The 14,483-nt window shown below is 41.8% G+C and overlaps 1 protein-coding gene across 3 annotated transcripts in view; it reads left to right on the top strand.

Annotated features, from left to right (window-relative positions):
- Positions 1 to 14,483, top strand: part of vwa10.1 (von Willebrand factor A domain containing 10, tandem duplicate 1) — a 43,296-nt gene that overhangs the window by 6,555 nt on the left and 22,258 nt on the right. For all 3 annotated transcript variants that reach the window (XM_081360460.1, XM_081360459.1, XM_081360461.1), the window contains exon 3: positions 841 to 1,053. In XM_081360460.1, coding sequence (XP_081216586.1) covers positions 859 to 1,053 — 195 coding nt within the window. In that variant the 5' untranslated portion in view covers positions 841 to 858. The remainder of the gene's footprint in view (positions 1 to 840; positions 1,054 to 14,483) is intronic.

Raw genomic sequence — 14,483 nt, forward strand, 5'->3', positions numbered from 1 at the left:
TTATTTTGTGTCAAGATGCACACAAGTAATTTTTTTTTTTTCTAAGGCATGTTTATATGTATTTGTATTATCTTAAATGTTCCAATTGAACCAAGGTCTAATCCGGGCTTATTCTAAACCCTGTCTAGCCTAAATGTCAAAGCTAAGAGTTATCTATGGGGGTATTTTGCATTTGTGAATATAATAAAGAGGGCAATGATGTGATGTTACAGTTTTATTCACACTTGTGTAGGCTATATGAAGACATGTAATTGGCAAAAGCATGGGGATTTTATTAGACATACACTGTTGTGATTAACTTCATTGCTTGCTCAGTCAGCTGCCTATAGGTTTTCGGACGCAGTCTTGAAATGGGTGTCATTCAACTGATGTAGTGTTTTGAAGGGGCCACTACTTTTACTTTAAATCTTTAATGTCTTCAAGATGCAATTTGTTACGCATAGGCAGAAATGCACAGAATCGACCACCACAGACACCATCCAGAAGCAGTTGCACTGTTGTAGCACAGGTGTTTAATGCTAATTTAAAGGCAGATAACAATCTCTTGATTGAAGATGACTTATCTGGAGGACTTAATCTGAATGTTTGAGACATTATTTCACTCACCAGTGTTGGGATGGTTGTTGTTAGCTCAGACTGTATTCAGGGTAACACATGTTGACTTCCGTTGTTTACACCAGATAGTACAGGCCGGGGTTGTTGTGTTCAATATTTATAGTAAAGGATAGAATGAAACAACCAGGGTTATTGTTAAAGAGTCAGGAAGTATAAAAAATATTGCATATTTCATAAATTTTTTGGTAAGAAATTGATAAATTCCCATTATGAATTTTCCCACAGTTGTGATTGTGAACAGCCATGGTTTCACTGGTTGTAGTGGCTGTATTTCTCCTCCGGGCTCTCTTTCAGCCCCCTCAGGCTGCAGCATTCAAAGTCCTTCCTGCTGATGGATCCCTCACACATCAACAAATCACTGAGGCAGCTTTCCTCCGCAAGATGGCAGAAGTGTGCCGTGACGAAGCCGCTGCCCGGGGGCAGGAATTTACACTACCTGTAAGAAAAGAAAATATGAGCACGAAACAATTGACTAAAACTGCTCTTTGCCAATGGTTTTAATCGCTGAAATATTTATAGAATATTGTAGGAATATTATAGAATATTTAATGTACAACTAGACTTATCTTTGTATGAATATTTAATATTTTTTCTGAATTTATCTATCTGCATTCATTTAAAGATATCCATTGTGATTGTATGTTTCTTTACACAAACTGTGGCACAAGTCTAATTTTTTTAAATCTACACCAAATCACAAATGTTATTGATAGAGTCTGGAACATTTCTGGAACCTAATCACACTTTAATGTCAGAACAAAAGTAAAAAATAATGTGCATCTAATTTGAAAACAGAAAGACAAGATGGTGTTTTAATAAAATGTTAATGAAATAAAAGCATAATTATGAAAAATTAAATAAATAAATAAATCCAAATTTTGAAAACTTATTTACAGGTAACTAACAGGTAGACATACAAAGAGAAACAAGTCCAGTTGTAAGCACTGATGACCTGAATATCATCATGATGAAGTTTAGGCCTAATACTTTAATCGACATGTCTTGTAATCATCTGAAGTGTGCAAGACCAGATTTATTCATTAAAATAATTTTTCTTGTCATGAATATTTGTTACACATTTAGTGGCAGTTATAAAAAGTTTCCAATTTCATAAATACACATTTTCACTGTAAAAAATTAGATGATAAATTAGTTATGACAACATATAATTTTTACATTGCCTTATCAAAATTATTTAAAGGCACACGCCGACTTTTTGGGACTTTAGCTTATTCACTGTATCCCCCAGAGTTAGATAAGTCCATATATACCCTTCTCATCTCCGTGCATGCCACTAGCCTAGTTTAGCACAAATACTGGAGGTAAACGGCTCCATCTAGCCTACTGCTCCCAATAAGTGACGCCAACATTTTCCTATTTACATGTTGTGATTTGTATAGTTACAGCGTGTACAAATAACAAGGTAACATGAGACACAGCTATCTTCTACTAACTAACTGCATACATCCTGGGAACTATTATTCTCAAAAGGCTACCCAAACATATCTCACCTCGAAGACTTCACTGCAAAGGACATTATCTATGGACTTGTAATGAACAATAACAAAGATAACTTCCTGGTTAACACTATCCTCATGCTTGGATATTTTTATGTGCACAAATCAAAATACCTAAAGATGAAACCAATGTTTCATGCATTTCATGGTGAATTTGTTTCTTATACAAAAGCCCTCAAAGTGATAAAAAAGAAAAACGCAATTAGTCTTTTTTCCACCATAGAATAATATGATTTAAAAGAAAAACCTAGGCCCCTTTAATCATTATTTTTTATTTATTTAATTAAAATTTTTTTTTTCACATATTGTATTATTTATGATTTTTTTCTGTGTATTTGTGGTTATTTCATGCACCTGTTTTGTATGTTTTCTTTGTAAAGATTTACTAATATTACCTTATCTTTTGTACATGAATAATTGTTCAATAAAAAAATAAATAAAATAAAAAATATTCTCAAAAGGCGAAGCACTACTTCTGCGGAGTGATTTGCTCCAACTCGAAGCGAACTCCCTGCTCCTCAACACGGGGCTTCTCAGTGCTTCGCCTTCTGAGAATATAGTTCCCATTGTGTATACGGTTAGAAGATGGCTGTGTCTCATGTAGGGTTGCCAACTTCAGAAAAGGAAAATGCGGGACAATCGTGGTCCTTTATAGGAAAATGAGGGACAATCAAAATATTTGTAGGGGAGAACCGGCCGGGACGATTGAAACGCGGGACGGATGAAACACTGAGATTTCCTTGAAAACCACTCACGTCATATGTACGTCAAATTTCGTTAGCACGTACAGCACGCAATGCCTACCATACCCACGAAAACATTTCTTCTTTACGTCGTGCCGTTTTGGAGTTAAAGCCGCAAAAGCCGTTTTTGAGTGTTTCATGTGCCATTGTAATGATAATACGGCAGGTGTATTAGTACTGCAACACACCCTTAAGTGTGCAATATCAGAGTTTTTTTAGCCTAAAGCCTGTTTTATACTTCTGCGTCGGACCTACGCCGAAGCCTCTACACTGTAGGCAACGCGTTGGTTTTCATTTATACTTCTGCGTCGTTGTCCGCGTTTACGCACAATTACACTTGCAGAGGGAGCATGTGAAACCCGAGGGAGGCGTTCTAGCAGACCAATCATAGCGCTTGTGTCCGCGTAGAGTTGACGCGTTGTTACATTTTTGGAGAGGTGCACGTCAGGGTACGCCGAAGGGTACGTGCGCTGCACATAGCCTACAGCGTAGCTACGGCGTGAGTTCGACGCAGAAGTATAAAACAGGCTTAAGGGCAAAAGAGGTTTAAATGACAGGAGGCGCGGTCGGGATCGTCGGTACTTTCAACCGTCTCGACCGCGCCTCCTGCCAGTTTAACCTGGTCATAGCCTATTCTGTTCCAGCAGGTTCCAGCCCGTTCTCATCCCAAGGCGTCATACTGACGCTTTTGACATTTCTACATCGAACGCACATGGCACCCTTTAGCGTCAATATGAGATGCAGATGCCAGAAGGCGCCTCCTAGCAGTCTAACCCTAACCCTACCCCAGACCTAAACCTACCCATAACCGAACAAAGCTCTGTGCGTGTCATATTGACGCTAAAGGGTGCCATGTGCCTTCGATGTAGACAAAATGTCAAAAGCGTCAGTATATGACGCCCTAGGATGAGAATGCGTTGTCTGTTCATAGATTCATATACTGTTCCTAGACTTGTGTTTCTTTGAATGCAAATTTTTTTCAATTACGCAACACATTATCTCTTTAATAATCATCAATTGTCCAATCTTCAATATATCATTAATCGTCTTCTGGTTGACCTCGTTTTCTTCATAATAACAGTTATTCAACTAGCAAACACTCAATATGAGTCAAGGAAGAAATGTAATAAAATGAATTGTAAACGGATTTCTGTCTTCATCAAAATATCCTATTAGAAAGATTGCAAAATGAGCAAAAGTGTCACGATCCACACAAGAACAGAAGAGAGGTAGATCCAATTTGCAGTATGTGTTTTTTTAATGTAGGGTAATCCAATCTCATAACAGTCCAGGCAGGGGTCAAAACCAAGGTAACAATCCAACAAACACAAGAACAAACAAACAGGTCTAACGACAGTACTCAGGAGTGGTGTGAAATACAAGGATTCCGTGACACATACTAAAACAGACAGGGTTATATACACAGGGAAATGACAATGCTAATGGGGAACAGGCTGAGTGCAATGATCAGTGATAAGGGACAGCTGAGTGCAATGAAAAGACAAGGATCATGGGGGATGTAGTTCAAGAGTGTGATGGACACCGTGGGGAAGGAGGACATCTAGTGGTGACCCAAGGAACATAAACCAGACACTGTGCCATAACCCCCCCCCCCTCTACGGAGCGGCTACCAGACGCTCCAAGACGTGACAGATAAACAAGAGTCCAGGCGGGAGGTGGACTGGTGGAGGATCAGGGGGAGGGATGGGTGGCCAGGTCCATGGAGGGAAACGGGGATAGGGAGTGACAGTTCATCTGGCGGCCAGGGTGGAGACGACAGTCCCTCGGGCGGCCCCGGTGGAGACTTTCCCTCGGGCGGCCAGGGCGGAGACTTTCCCTCGGGCGGCCATGGCGGAGACTTTCCCTCGGGCGGCCAGGGCAGAGACTTTCCCTCGGGCGGCCAGGGCGGAGACTCTCCCTCGGGTGGCCAGGGCGGAGACCTTCCTTCGGACGGCCAAGGCACAGGAACAGGCACCACCAGCTCAGGAACAGACACCACCGGCTCAGGAACAGGAACAGACACCACCGGCTCAGGAACTGGAACAGACACCACCGGCTCAGGAACAGGAACAGACACCACCGGCTCAGGAACTGGAACAGACACCACCGGCTCAGGAGCAGACACCACCGGCTCAGGAGCAGACACCACCGGCTCAGGAGCAGACACCACCGGCTCAGGAGCAGATACGGACACCTGTTCAGGAACAGACACCACCGGCTTCAGCACAGTGTCCGGGGTTCCAACCAGACTGGAGGCTGCCATCTTGGTAGTGTGTGCAGCCCAGGCACGCCAGACAGCAACCAAATAAAAAGTGAAGACAGCCCTCTGGGGCGTGGCAGGGCTGACAGGTACAGCCTCCGGCACAGGAACAGTCTCTGCATCGACAGATGTGACGTGAACAGTCTCTGGATCGGCAGACGTGAGGTGAACGGTCTCTGGATTGGCAGACGTGACATGAAAAGTCTATGGATCGGCAGAAGTGACATGAACAGTATCTGGATCGGCAGACGTGACGTGAACAGTCTCTGGATCGGCAGAAGAGACATGAACAGTATCTGGATCGGCAGACGTGACGTGAACAGTCTCTGGATCGGCAGACGTGACATGAACAGTCTCTGGATCGGCAGAAGTGACATGAACAGTATCTGGATCGGCAGACGTGACGTGAACAGTCTCTGGATCGGCAGACTTGCTGTGTCTCTTCCACGCATGCAATACCGCCACTGCGTAAAAGAGAAAGACAGCCCTCCTGGCCGTGGCAGGACTGATGGTGGGCAGCTCTGAGACAATCCTCTTGTCCGAAGACACAGGCTCGGCAGCTGCCATCTTGTCCGAAGACAGGCTTGAAATGTAATAAAATGAATTGTAAACAGATTTCTGTCCTCGTCAAAATAGCCTATTAGAAAGATTGCAAAATGCGCATAGGTGTCACGATCCACACAAGAACAGAAGAGAGGTAGATCCAATTTGCAGTATGTGGTTTTTTAATGTAGGGTAATCCAATCTCATAACAGTCCAGGCAGGGGTCAAAACCAAGGTAGCAATCCAACAAACACAAGAACAAACAAACAGGTCTAATGACAGTACTCAGGAGTGGTGTCAAAGAGTATAGAAGTAACAAGAGGCGAAACTCAATAGAACGTTCCATTGCAACAAACTCCCCCATGCGCAGAGCTGCAGCGCCGCCATCTTGGACTGAACGCAACACAGCTGTCATAGGATTGAACGATACCGGTTCAAATTCAAAAGCGGTTAAATGAACTAAAAAGTAGTTTCTAGTTTTTAATATCTCTAGAGCAGACATCCCATGTCTCCCGGAAGATCCGGGAGTCTCCCGCATTATTGATAGCGGCTCCCTGATGCCCGCAAATTAGCTATAATCTCCCGTAATCTAGAGCGAGCGAGCAAGAGCGCGCAGCTCCAAACCGTGTAAGCTAGAGAGCACACGGCAGAAAGGGCGAGGAAGCGAGATATCAACATATCAACCTAAAATATGGAACACAACTTGTTCAGATTTTTTGCTTTCATTTTCTTGCAGTTCTAAAGTAAAATATATTTTGTAATATATATATTTTATATAAAATATAAATAATTATATTTTTTAAATTTGTACATTTTAATAAACTCAAACTTATATAACTTTTTTCTGTTTCACTTTCATAATTTATTTCACTTCAACAATAATCTGACAAATTAAAACAAGACCAACCATAGGTCTAAATTCCAAAGCATTCTTGAATTAACGTTACAACCATTTAAGTTTGGATAGTGATTTTCATGTTTATGCGAAAAAAAGGTGACAGTTAAAGGGTTAATTTAGTGATAACAATGAATTAATAAAGCGATCATTTGCCAGGTTAGGTGTTCATATATCTCTGAAAGTAAGTTATACGATTTAAAAAGCCCATTTCGAGTCTTGACAATTTCGACCAAATACATAACATTAGCAAACTGTTACTGCGGTTATAGGATAGCTTACATTAACGTTACAGCACCTGTTATCGTTTACGTTAGCTCACTTTAAAGTTAATAAAACCTTTTACTTTACCTCTCTGGATCTTTGGGGAATCTATGAAATGCTAGTTGATTGGTTGTACACTAGTTGTTGCAGTTGATGGCAGAACACTTTTTTTTTTCTTTGTTTCCAATTATTTCCAGACATAATGTTAATGCTGTACAGTAGTTGTGCTAACGGTAAAGCCGTTGGTTCAGTCCAAAATGGCGGCCGCGCTACCGAAGCGCCACCTAGTGGCTGTTGTCAAAACTGCAACGGAGTTTCGCCTCTTGTTACTTCTATACTCTTTGGTGGTGTGAAATACAAGTACTCCGTGACACATGCTAAAACAGACAGGGTTATATACACAGGGAAATGACAATGCTAATGGGGAACAGGCTGAGTGCAATGATCAGTGATAAGGGACAGGTGGGGAAGCAGGACATCTAGTGGTGACCCAAGGAACATAAACCAGACACTGTGACATAACCCCCCCTCTACGGAGCGGCTACCAGACGCTCCAAGACGTGACAGATAAACAAGAGTCCAGGCGGTAGGTGGACTGGTGGAGGATCAGGGGGAGGGATGGGGGTCCAGGTCCATGGAGGGAAACGGAGAACGGGAGTGACAGTTCATCTGGCGGCCAGGGCGGAGACGACAGTCCATCGGGGGGCCCCGGTGGAGACTATCCCTCGGGCGGCCAGGGTGGAGACTTTTCCTCGGGCGGCCAGGGCGGAGACTTTCCCTCGGGCGGCCAGGGCGGAGACTTTCCCTCGGGCGGCCAGGGCGGAGACTCTCCCTCGGGCGGCCAGGGCGGAGACTCTCCCTCGGGTGGCCAGGGCGGAGACCTTCCCTCGGGCGGCCAAGGCACAGGAACAGGCACCACCGGCTCAGGAACAGACACCACCGGCTCAGGAACTGGAACAGACACCACCAGCTCAGGAACTGGAACAGACACCACCGGCTCAGGAACTGGAACAGACACCACCGGCTCAGGAACTGGAACAAACACCACCGGCTCAGGAACTGGAACAGACACCACCGGCTCAGGAGCAGATACGGACACCTGTTCAGGAACAGACACCACCGGCTTCAGCACAGTGTCCGGGGGTTCCAACCAGACTGGAGGCTGCCATCTTGGTAGTGTGTGCAGCCCAGGTACGCCAGACAGCAACCAAATAAAAAGTGAAGACAGCCCTCTTGTCAGCGGCAGCCATCTTGTCCAAAGACACAGGCTCGGCAGACGTGACGTGAACAGGCTCAGCAGCAACCATCTTGTCCGCAGACACTGGATCCGGCTCGGCAGCGGCCATCTTGTCCGAAGACACAGGCTTGACAGCGACCATCCTGTCCGAAGACACAGGCTCGGCAGACGTGCGTCTCTTACCCCCTCTTCATCTGCGACGGTGAGACGGTGGCTCCAATTTGTCCCTCACCATCCCAGAGTCGAAGGGGGGCCATGGTGGAGAGTGGTGTTGGACTCCCTCTCGACCCACCACTCCTCTGCGACCTCCCCGGGTCCCACGAAAAATGACTAGACGGGTTCCCTCAAAACCCTCTCTCCTCTCCCGCTCGATGGCTGGGGAAAAGACATTAAAAAACATACTTCTGGATCCTTGTTGACGGAGTCCTTCTGTCACGATCCACACAAGAACAGAAGAAAGGTAGATCCAATTTGCAGTATGTGTTTTTTTAATGTAGGGTAATCCAATCTCATAACAGTCCAGGCAGGGGTCAAAACCAAGGTAGCAATCCAACAAACACAAGAACAAACAAACAGGTCTAACGACAGTACTCAGAAATGGTGTGAAGTACAAGGACTCTGTGACACATCATCTTCTTCTTCTTCTTCTATTTTTATCTGGCGGTTGACAACTTGTTGTTGTATTACCGCCACCTCTGGACTGGAGTATACCCACAACTTATATTTTCTCTATACTTTAAATTCTTTTTAAAAGCCCTGTATTCTTTAAAAAAGAAAACAAAATTTGACACATCTTATCAGAACTTCTATGTAAAATATTTCTATAATTTAATATAATTTCATTGGCTTCTACTTGCTCAATAAACCTTTCCCTCTCATGCTTATATTTCTGACAATAAAGCAATACATGCTCTACAGTTTCTGGGTTATTTCCAAAACAATACTCACAGATACCATCAGCATGCTTTTTCATTAAAAATAATGTACTGTTAAGTCTGGTGTGCCCAATCCTCAGCCTGGACAACACCACTTCTTCATGTCTAGTTCTACCTGACACTGCAGTCTTATTTAGGCCTACTTTAGACTGTAAGTTAAAAAGATGTCTCCCACTTGATTAATTTTCCCAACAGCGCTGCCATATTTCAAAAGTTCTTGTTTTAATAATACTTTTAACTTCTGCTTTACTGTGTTTTAGGTCAACATCAATGATATCTTTATCTGCTGCTTTTTTGGCCCGTACATCAGCCAGCTCATTCCCCTCCACCCCTATGTGTGCTGGAACCCATAAGAAGGAAAACATTTTACCCGCCTTTTGCAATCCACTCGCTAACTGCAATACTTCAAGCAGAATGTCTTTCCTGGACTCTGAATGTGAATTCTTGATACTTAAAATAGCAGAACTGGAATCAGAAGCTATGACAGATTGTCTATTCCCCCCATTACTTTCTACCAATAACAGGGCAAACCATATAGCTACAAGCTCTGCCGTATATACTGCCAAATCATCACTTAGCCTATTTCCTGCAGCCAGACCCAGCTCAGGCACCACATGAGCCACTCCCACCCTTAAAAACCTCTACTCTTTCCAGCTCTTTTCTTGACAAGCTAATCTTAAATTCAGGTCTTATACTCCCCCTAGAAAAGAACATAACTTTTGTTTTCTCTGCTGATATCCTAAATCCCCATTGAACTGCCCATTTCTGGACTTCATTTACTGCTCTCTGAATTTTCTTTACTATGAATTCCACATTCCTCCCTTTCTTCCACATGACACCATCATCAGCAAACAAAGCTACTCCATCAGGCCCCTGCACATTTTTAAAGATCTGATCTATTATTATATCAAACAATATAGGGCTAACAATACTCCCCTGCGGAGTACCATTCTCAACTATAAATTCATTACTTAATTCCCCGTTTATTTGAACCCTCAGACTTCTTTCAGCCAAAAAAGCTTTTATCCACTGAAGCATTCTGCCACCAATCCCCATCTGCTGCAACCTGAGCAACAATCCATTCGCCCACAACATGTCGTACGCTTTTTCAATATCGAAGAATACTACCACCACTGCTTCTTTATTTACTTGTGCTCTTCTTATACCATCTTCCAAACATACTATTGGATCCATTGTACCTCTACCTCTTCTAAAACCACTCTGGTAGCTCTGCAATAACCCCTTTGACTCAACCCAGTAATTTAACCTATCATTTACCATTTTCTCCATAGTCTTACCCACCTGCGAAGTTAAAGCTATAGGCCTGTAACCAGGCCCGGAGTGGGTAATCGGGAGAATCGGGAGTATTCCCGGTGGGCCGCTTCACTTTTGGGGATATAGAGTCAGAATTGCGTGATATAAAGTCACAATTGCTTCTTATAAAGTCAGAATTGCAAGATATAAAATCAGAACTGCCTGAAATAAAGTCGCAATTGCTTATAAAGTCAGAACTGCAAGATATAGAGTCAGAATTGTGTGATATAAAGTCATAAAACGTGTTATAAAGTCACAATTGCGAAATATAAAGTCAGAATTGTGTGATATAAAGTCGCAATTGCTTATAAAGTCAGAACTGCCAGATATAGAGTCAGAATTGTGTGATATAAAATCATAAAACGTGTTATAAAGTCAGAATTGCAAATTATAAAGTCAGAATTGTGTGAAATAAAGTCGCAATTGCTTATAAAGTCAGAACTGCAAGATATAAAGTCAGAATTGTGTGATATAAAGTAGCAATTGCGTGTTATAAAGTCAGAATTGCGAAATATAAAGTCAGAATTGCGAAATATAAAGTCAGAATTGTGAAATATAACGTCAGAATTGTGTGAAAAAGTTGCAATTGCTTCTTATGCTTCTTATAAAGTCTAAGTGAATTATTATTTAACCTTTACATTATTTGTTAACCCATGGTATTAAAGGGTTAGTTCACCCAAAAATGAAAATTCTGTCAGTAATTACTCACCCTCATGTTGTTCCAACCGCGCAAGACCTTCGTTCATCTTCAGAACACAAATTAAGATATTTTTGACGAAATCTGAGCTATGTCTCACTCCTCCATAGGCTGCTATGTGACCGAAACTTGCTGGCCCAGAAAAGTCATTAAAGAGATTGTTAATATAGTCCAAGTGACTACAGTGGCTCAATCTTAAGTATATCAAGCGACGAGAATACTTTTTGTGCGCAAAAACAAACAAAAATAACGACTTTATTCCACGTTTCATTTCCTTCTCTCTGGGCCTCTAGTTGGTTTGCGTAGTCTTTTTGCGCAGCGCGTCTGTGTTACACGTCACCACGTAGGCTCACTATTGGCCGACGCCGGTCATGTGTGTGATGCGTGATGACGTGCAACACAGACGCGCAGCGCAAAAACACTACGAGGCCCAGAGAGAAGGAAATGAATAGTGGAATAAAGTCGTTATTTTTGTTTGTTTTTGCGCACAAAAAGTATTCTCGTCGCTTGATATACTTAAGATTGAGTCACTGTAGTCACTTGGACTATATTAACGATCTCTTTAATAACTTTTCTGGGCCAGCAAGTTTCGGTCACATAGCAGCCTATGGAGGAGTGAGACATAGCTCTGATTTCATCAAAAATATCTTAGTTTGTGTTCCGAAGATGAACGAAGGTCTTACGCGGTTGGAACAACATGAGGGTGAGTAATTACTGACAGAATTTTCATTTTTGGGTGAACTAATCCTTTAATACTAACTACACAATAGTACGAGCTGAACTGTTGCTTCATTTATACAATTTTAAAAAAGTGCTAATTTGGAATTCCACCATGGAAAAAGTGGGCCGGTCTTGGGCCTGAAACTCCCGGGCTGAAAAGTGGCCCCACTCCGGCCCTGCCTGTAACTACTTGGATTATGAGGATCTTTACCAGGTTTCCTAATTGGCACAATTATAGACTCTTTCCACTCCTTAGGTATCCTTCCCTCCATCCATATCTTGTTAAATAACAGCAACAGCTTATCTTTCCCTATTCCACTCAAATTATCCAACATATCATAACATATTGAGTCTCTCCCTGGCGCAGATTTTCTTAATTTTCTCAGGGCAATATTTAGTTCTAGTCTAGTAAAAAATTCATTAATTCTACCTTCTTCCTCATTCACAATCCCATCCACATTCGAATATCTTAACAATGTCTCTCTCCTTCCTTCCTTTTCCTCCAAACTGAGGTTATCTGAACTATGCACCCTAGCTAATGTTCTAGCAATCACTTCCGCTTTATCTTTACTCGTCACCACTATATCCTCTCCATCTATAAGCATGGGGTACTGTTGTAAAGTTTTTCTTTCTTCAAAGCAGAGACCAGGAGACAGTTGGGATCGCGTTCAACGGAAGTTATTCTTTATTGAGAACTCCTCTGTACGCGGCTGTAGAAACTTCCAACATGATCTGATCTAACATAACTTTACATGTTATCTTATAGGCATTTTAGGAGGAGGGAGCCATATTGGACCGGAAAAAAAAAAAAAAATCTGTCTGGAGCCGCAAAAAATTAAAAGCCTTATAAGCCTTATAATGAAGGCAACATAAGTGTCTATATTAGCTTTATTAGCCCCCTAGTATCAAAATGATAAGTAGGCTACAAATACATAATGAGCATTCATTATTAAATGTTTATTTTCCCTGCAGCACATCCTGGAGAGAATGACGCACCACGTGACTAATCTGCTGTACAATCGTGCTTTAAGTTTAACTTCCATTATCATTTTAATGTATTATGTTTCGATTTATTTATTCGTGTATTATGTTTACAACGTTGAAAAACTTTAACCCTTTCACACGTAAGTTTAAAATATTCTGACTGACAGTATTCAGTATTGTACTGATTCCCCCCTGCATGAGTTTTTCAAGGCGACCATTATTTTAGAATGTCACTTTATGGTTTCCATGGTGACGCGTCATTGCGTGTCACGTGACACACCGCAGCAGCAACAGAGCTGAATGAATGATGATCTGCTTTTATGTCATTTTTCCTTTTTTATTCAAAATATTCACAAATTTGTTAGATATGGCATGAAATATCTGATATTCCGATTGTCAAATATATGCAAGTGGAAGCGTTTTGTTGTTTAAACACCTTTATAACGATCGCGTTAGTTGAGCTGTCGGATCTGTTGGATTTACAACACGTGAATTCATCCACTTCTCCCGAAATACATAAAAGTAAGTGGCTGGTGAAATGGGAGAAGAATAGAGTAAACTTTAAAGTTACTTACACAATGTGTATCTAATATGAATAAAACGTGTCTAATTATAATGGAAATGGTTATTATTGCCTCTTCCTTTAACATCAGTATGTATTTTACAAACTCTAAATGTATTTTTATTTTTTTTGTATTATATGTCTGAAACCTAAAATAAACATTATGTGGTTGAAAACACTGAAAAGTTGTGATATATGACAGCTCTGAGCGCGCCTGTCTCTGGCTCAGCGCCAGCCAACGCGCGAGAGCACATTTGAATTTAGCAGTTGATCACGTGATGCACTGACCGTTCTAATCACACCTACCGATGTGATCGTACGTGCGAAAGGGTTAAGAATGTTTGTCATGTTTTTCCTCCTACAGAAATTATATTAAAACAAAAAATATTTTTTCCATTTTCATATTTTTGAAAAAGCTCCAGGGAGCCACTAGGGCGGCGCTTAAGAGCCACATGCGGCTCTAGAGCCGCGGGTTGCCGACCCCTGGGTTAAGGTAACCTGCCCCAGACCCCAGCGTGTTTACCAGTATCAATTTAATCAGCATACCTATTCAAATGCTGATACTGGCCAGGAAACTCTGGTTCCACGGGCCATCCCAGAGCCATTTAAGACAAAAGGGTGCGTCTTGGAGCTACTGGCTAGAGCCATTAAAGACTCATTTAAAACACAATAGAGAAAACAGGGTTGGTAGGAGCTGTTAATACCATTATAACCTAACCTTAAAAGCTAAAATCAGTATTCTTCACTGTGATGTTATGTAAGGAAGCATATCTGAAAACATATTCTTAAATTTTAACCCTTCAGTCCCCTCTTTGAGAGTTCTTAAAAAAATTCTAACAAAATACAAATTTAAACACAAAGTTAATTCTGTAACTGGTGTAAGTTACAGGCACATCGCATATGTTCATTCTTGTAACTTGTGTAAGTTACAGGCACATATAACTTGCTCTGTGTTGTTCATCTGTAATTGCATGTTGACACAGAAACAAACATGCACTTAGGGTCCGTGAAATCTTACGGGTAATATTCTTTTCTGGTTGAAAAAACTGTTATTTCCTTGTGCTGGACGTGAGTCATTTGTTGGTTGACACACTTGATACTAACAGGTTTCCGAACCATGAAAAATTATCTTCAGTCATATTAACCAGGTGCAGCACTCAGATAATGGTGCAGGCTTGTAGTCTTGATCATATCCAT

Source organism: Scardinius erythrophthalmus (genome assembly GCF_964197995.2).
Source record: "Scardinius erythrophthalmus genome assembly, chromosome: 3".
Lineage (NCBI taxonomy): Eukaryota > Metazoa > Chordata > Actinopteri > Cypriniformes > Leuciscidae > Scardinius > Scardinius erythrophthalmus.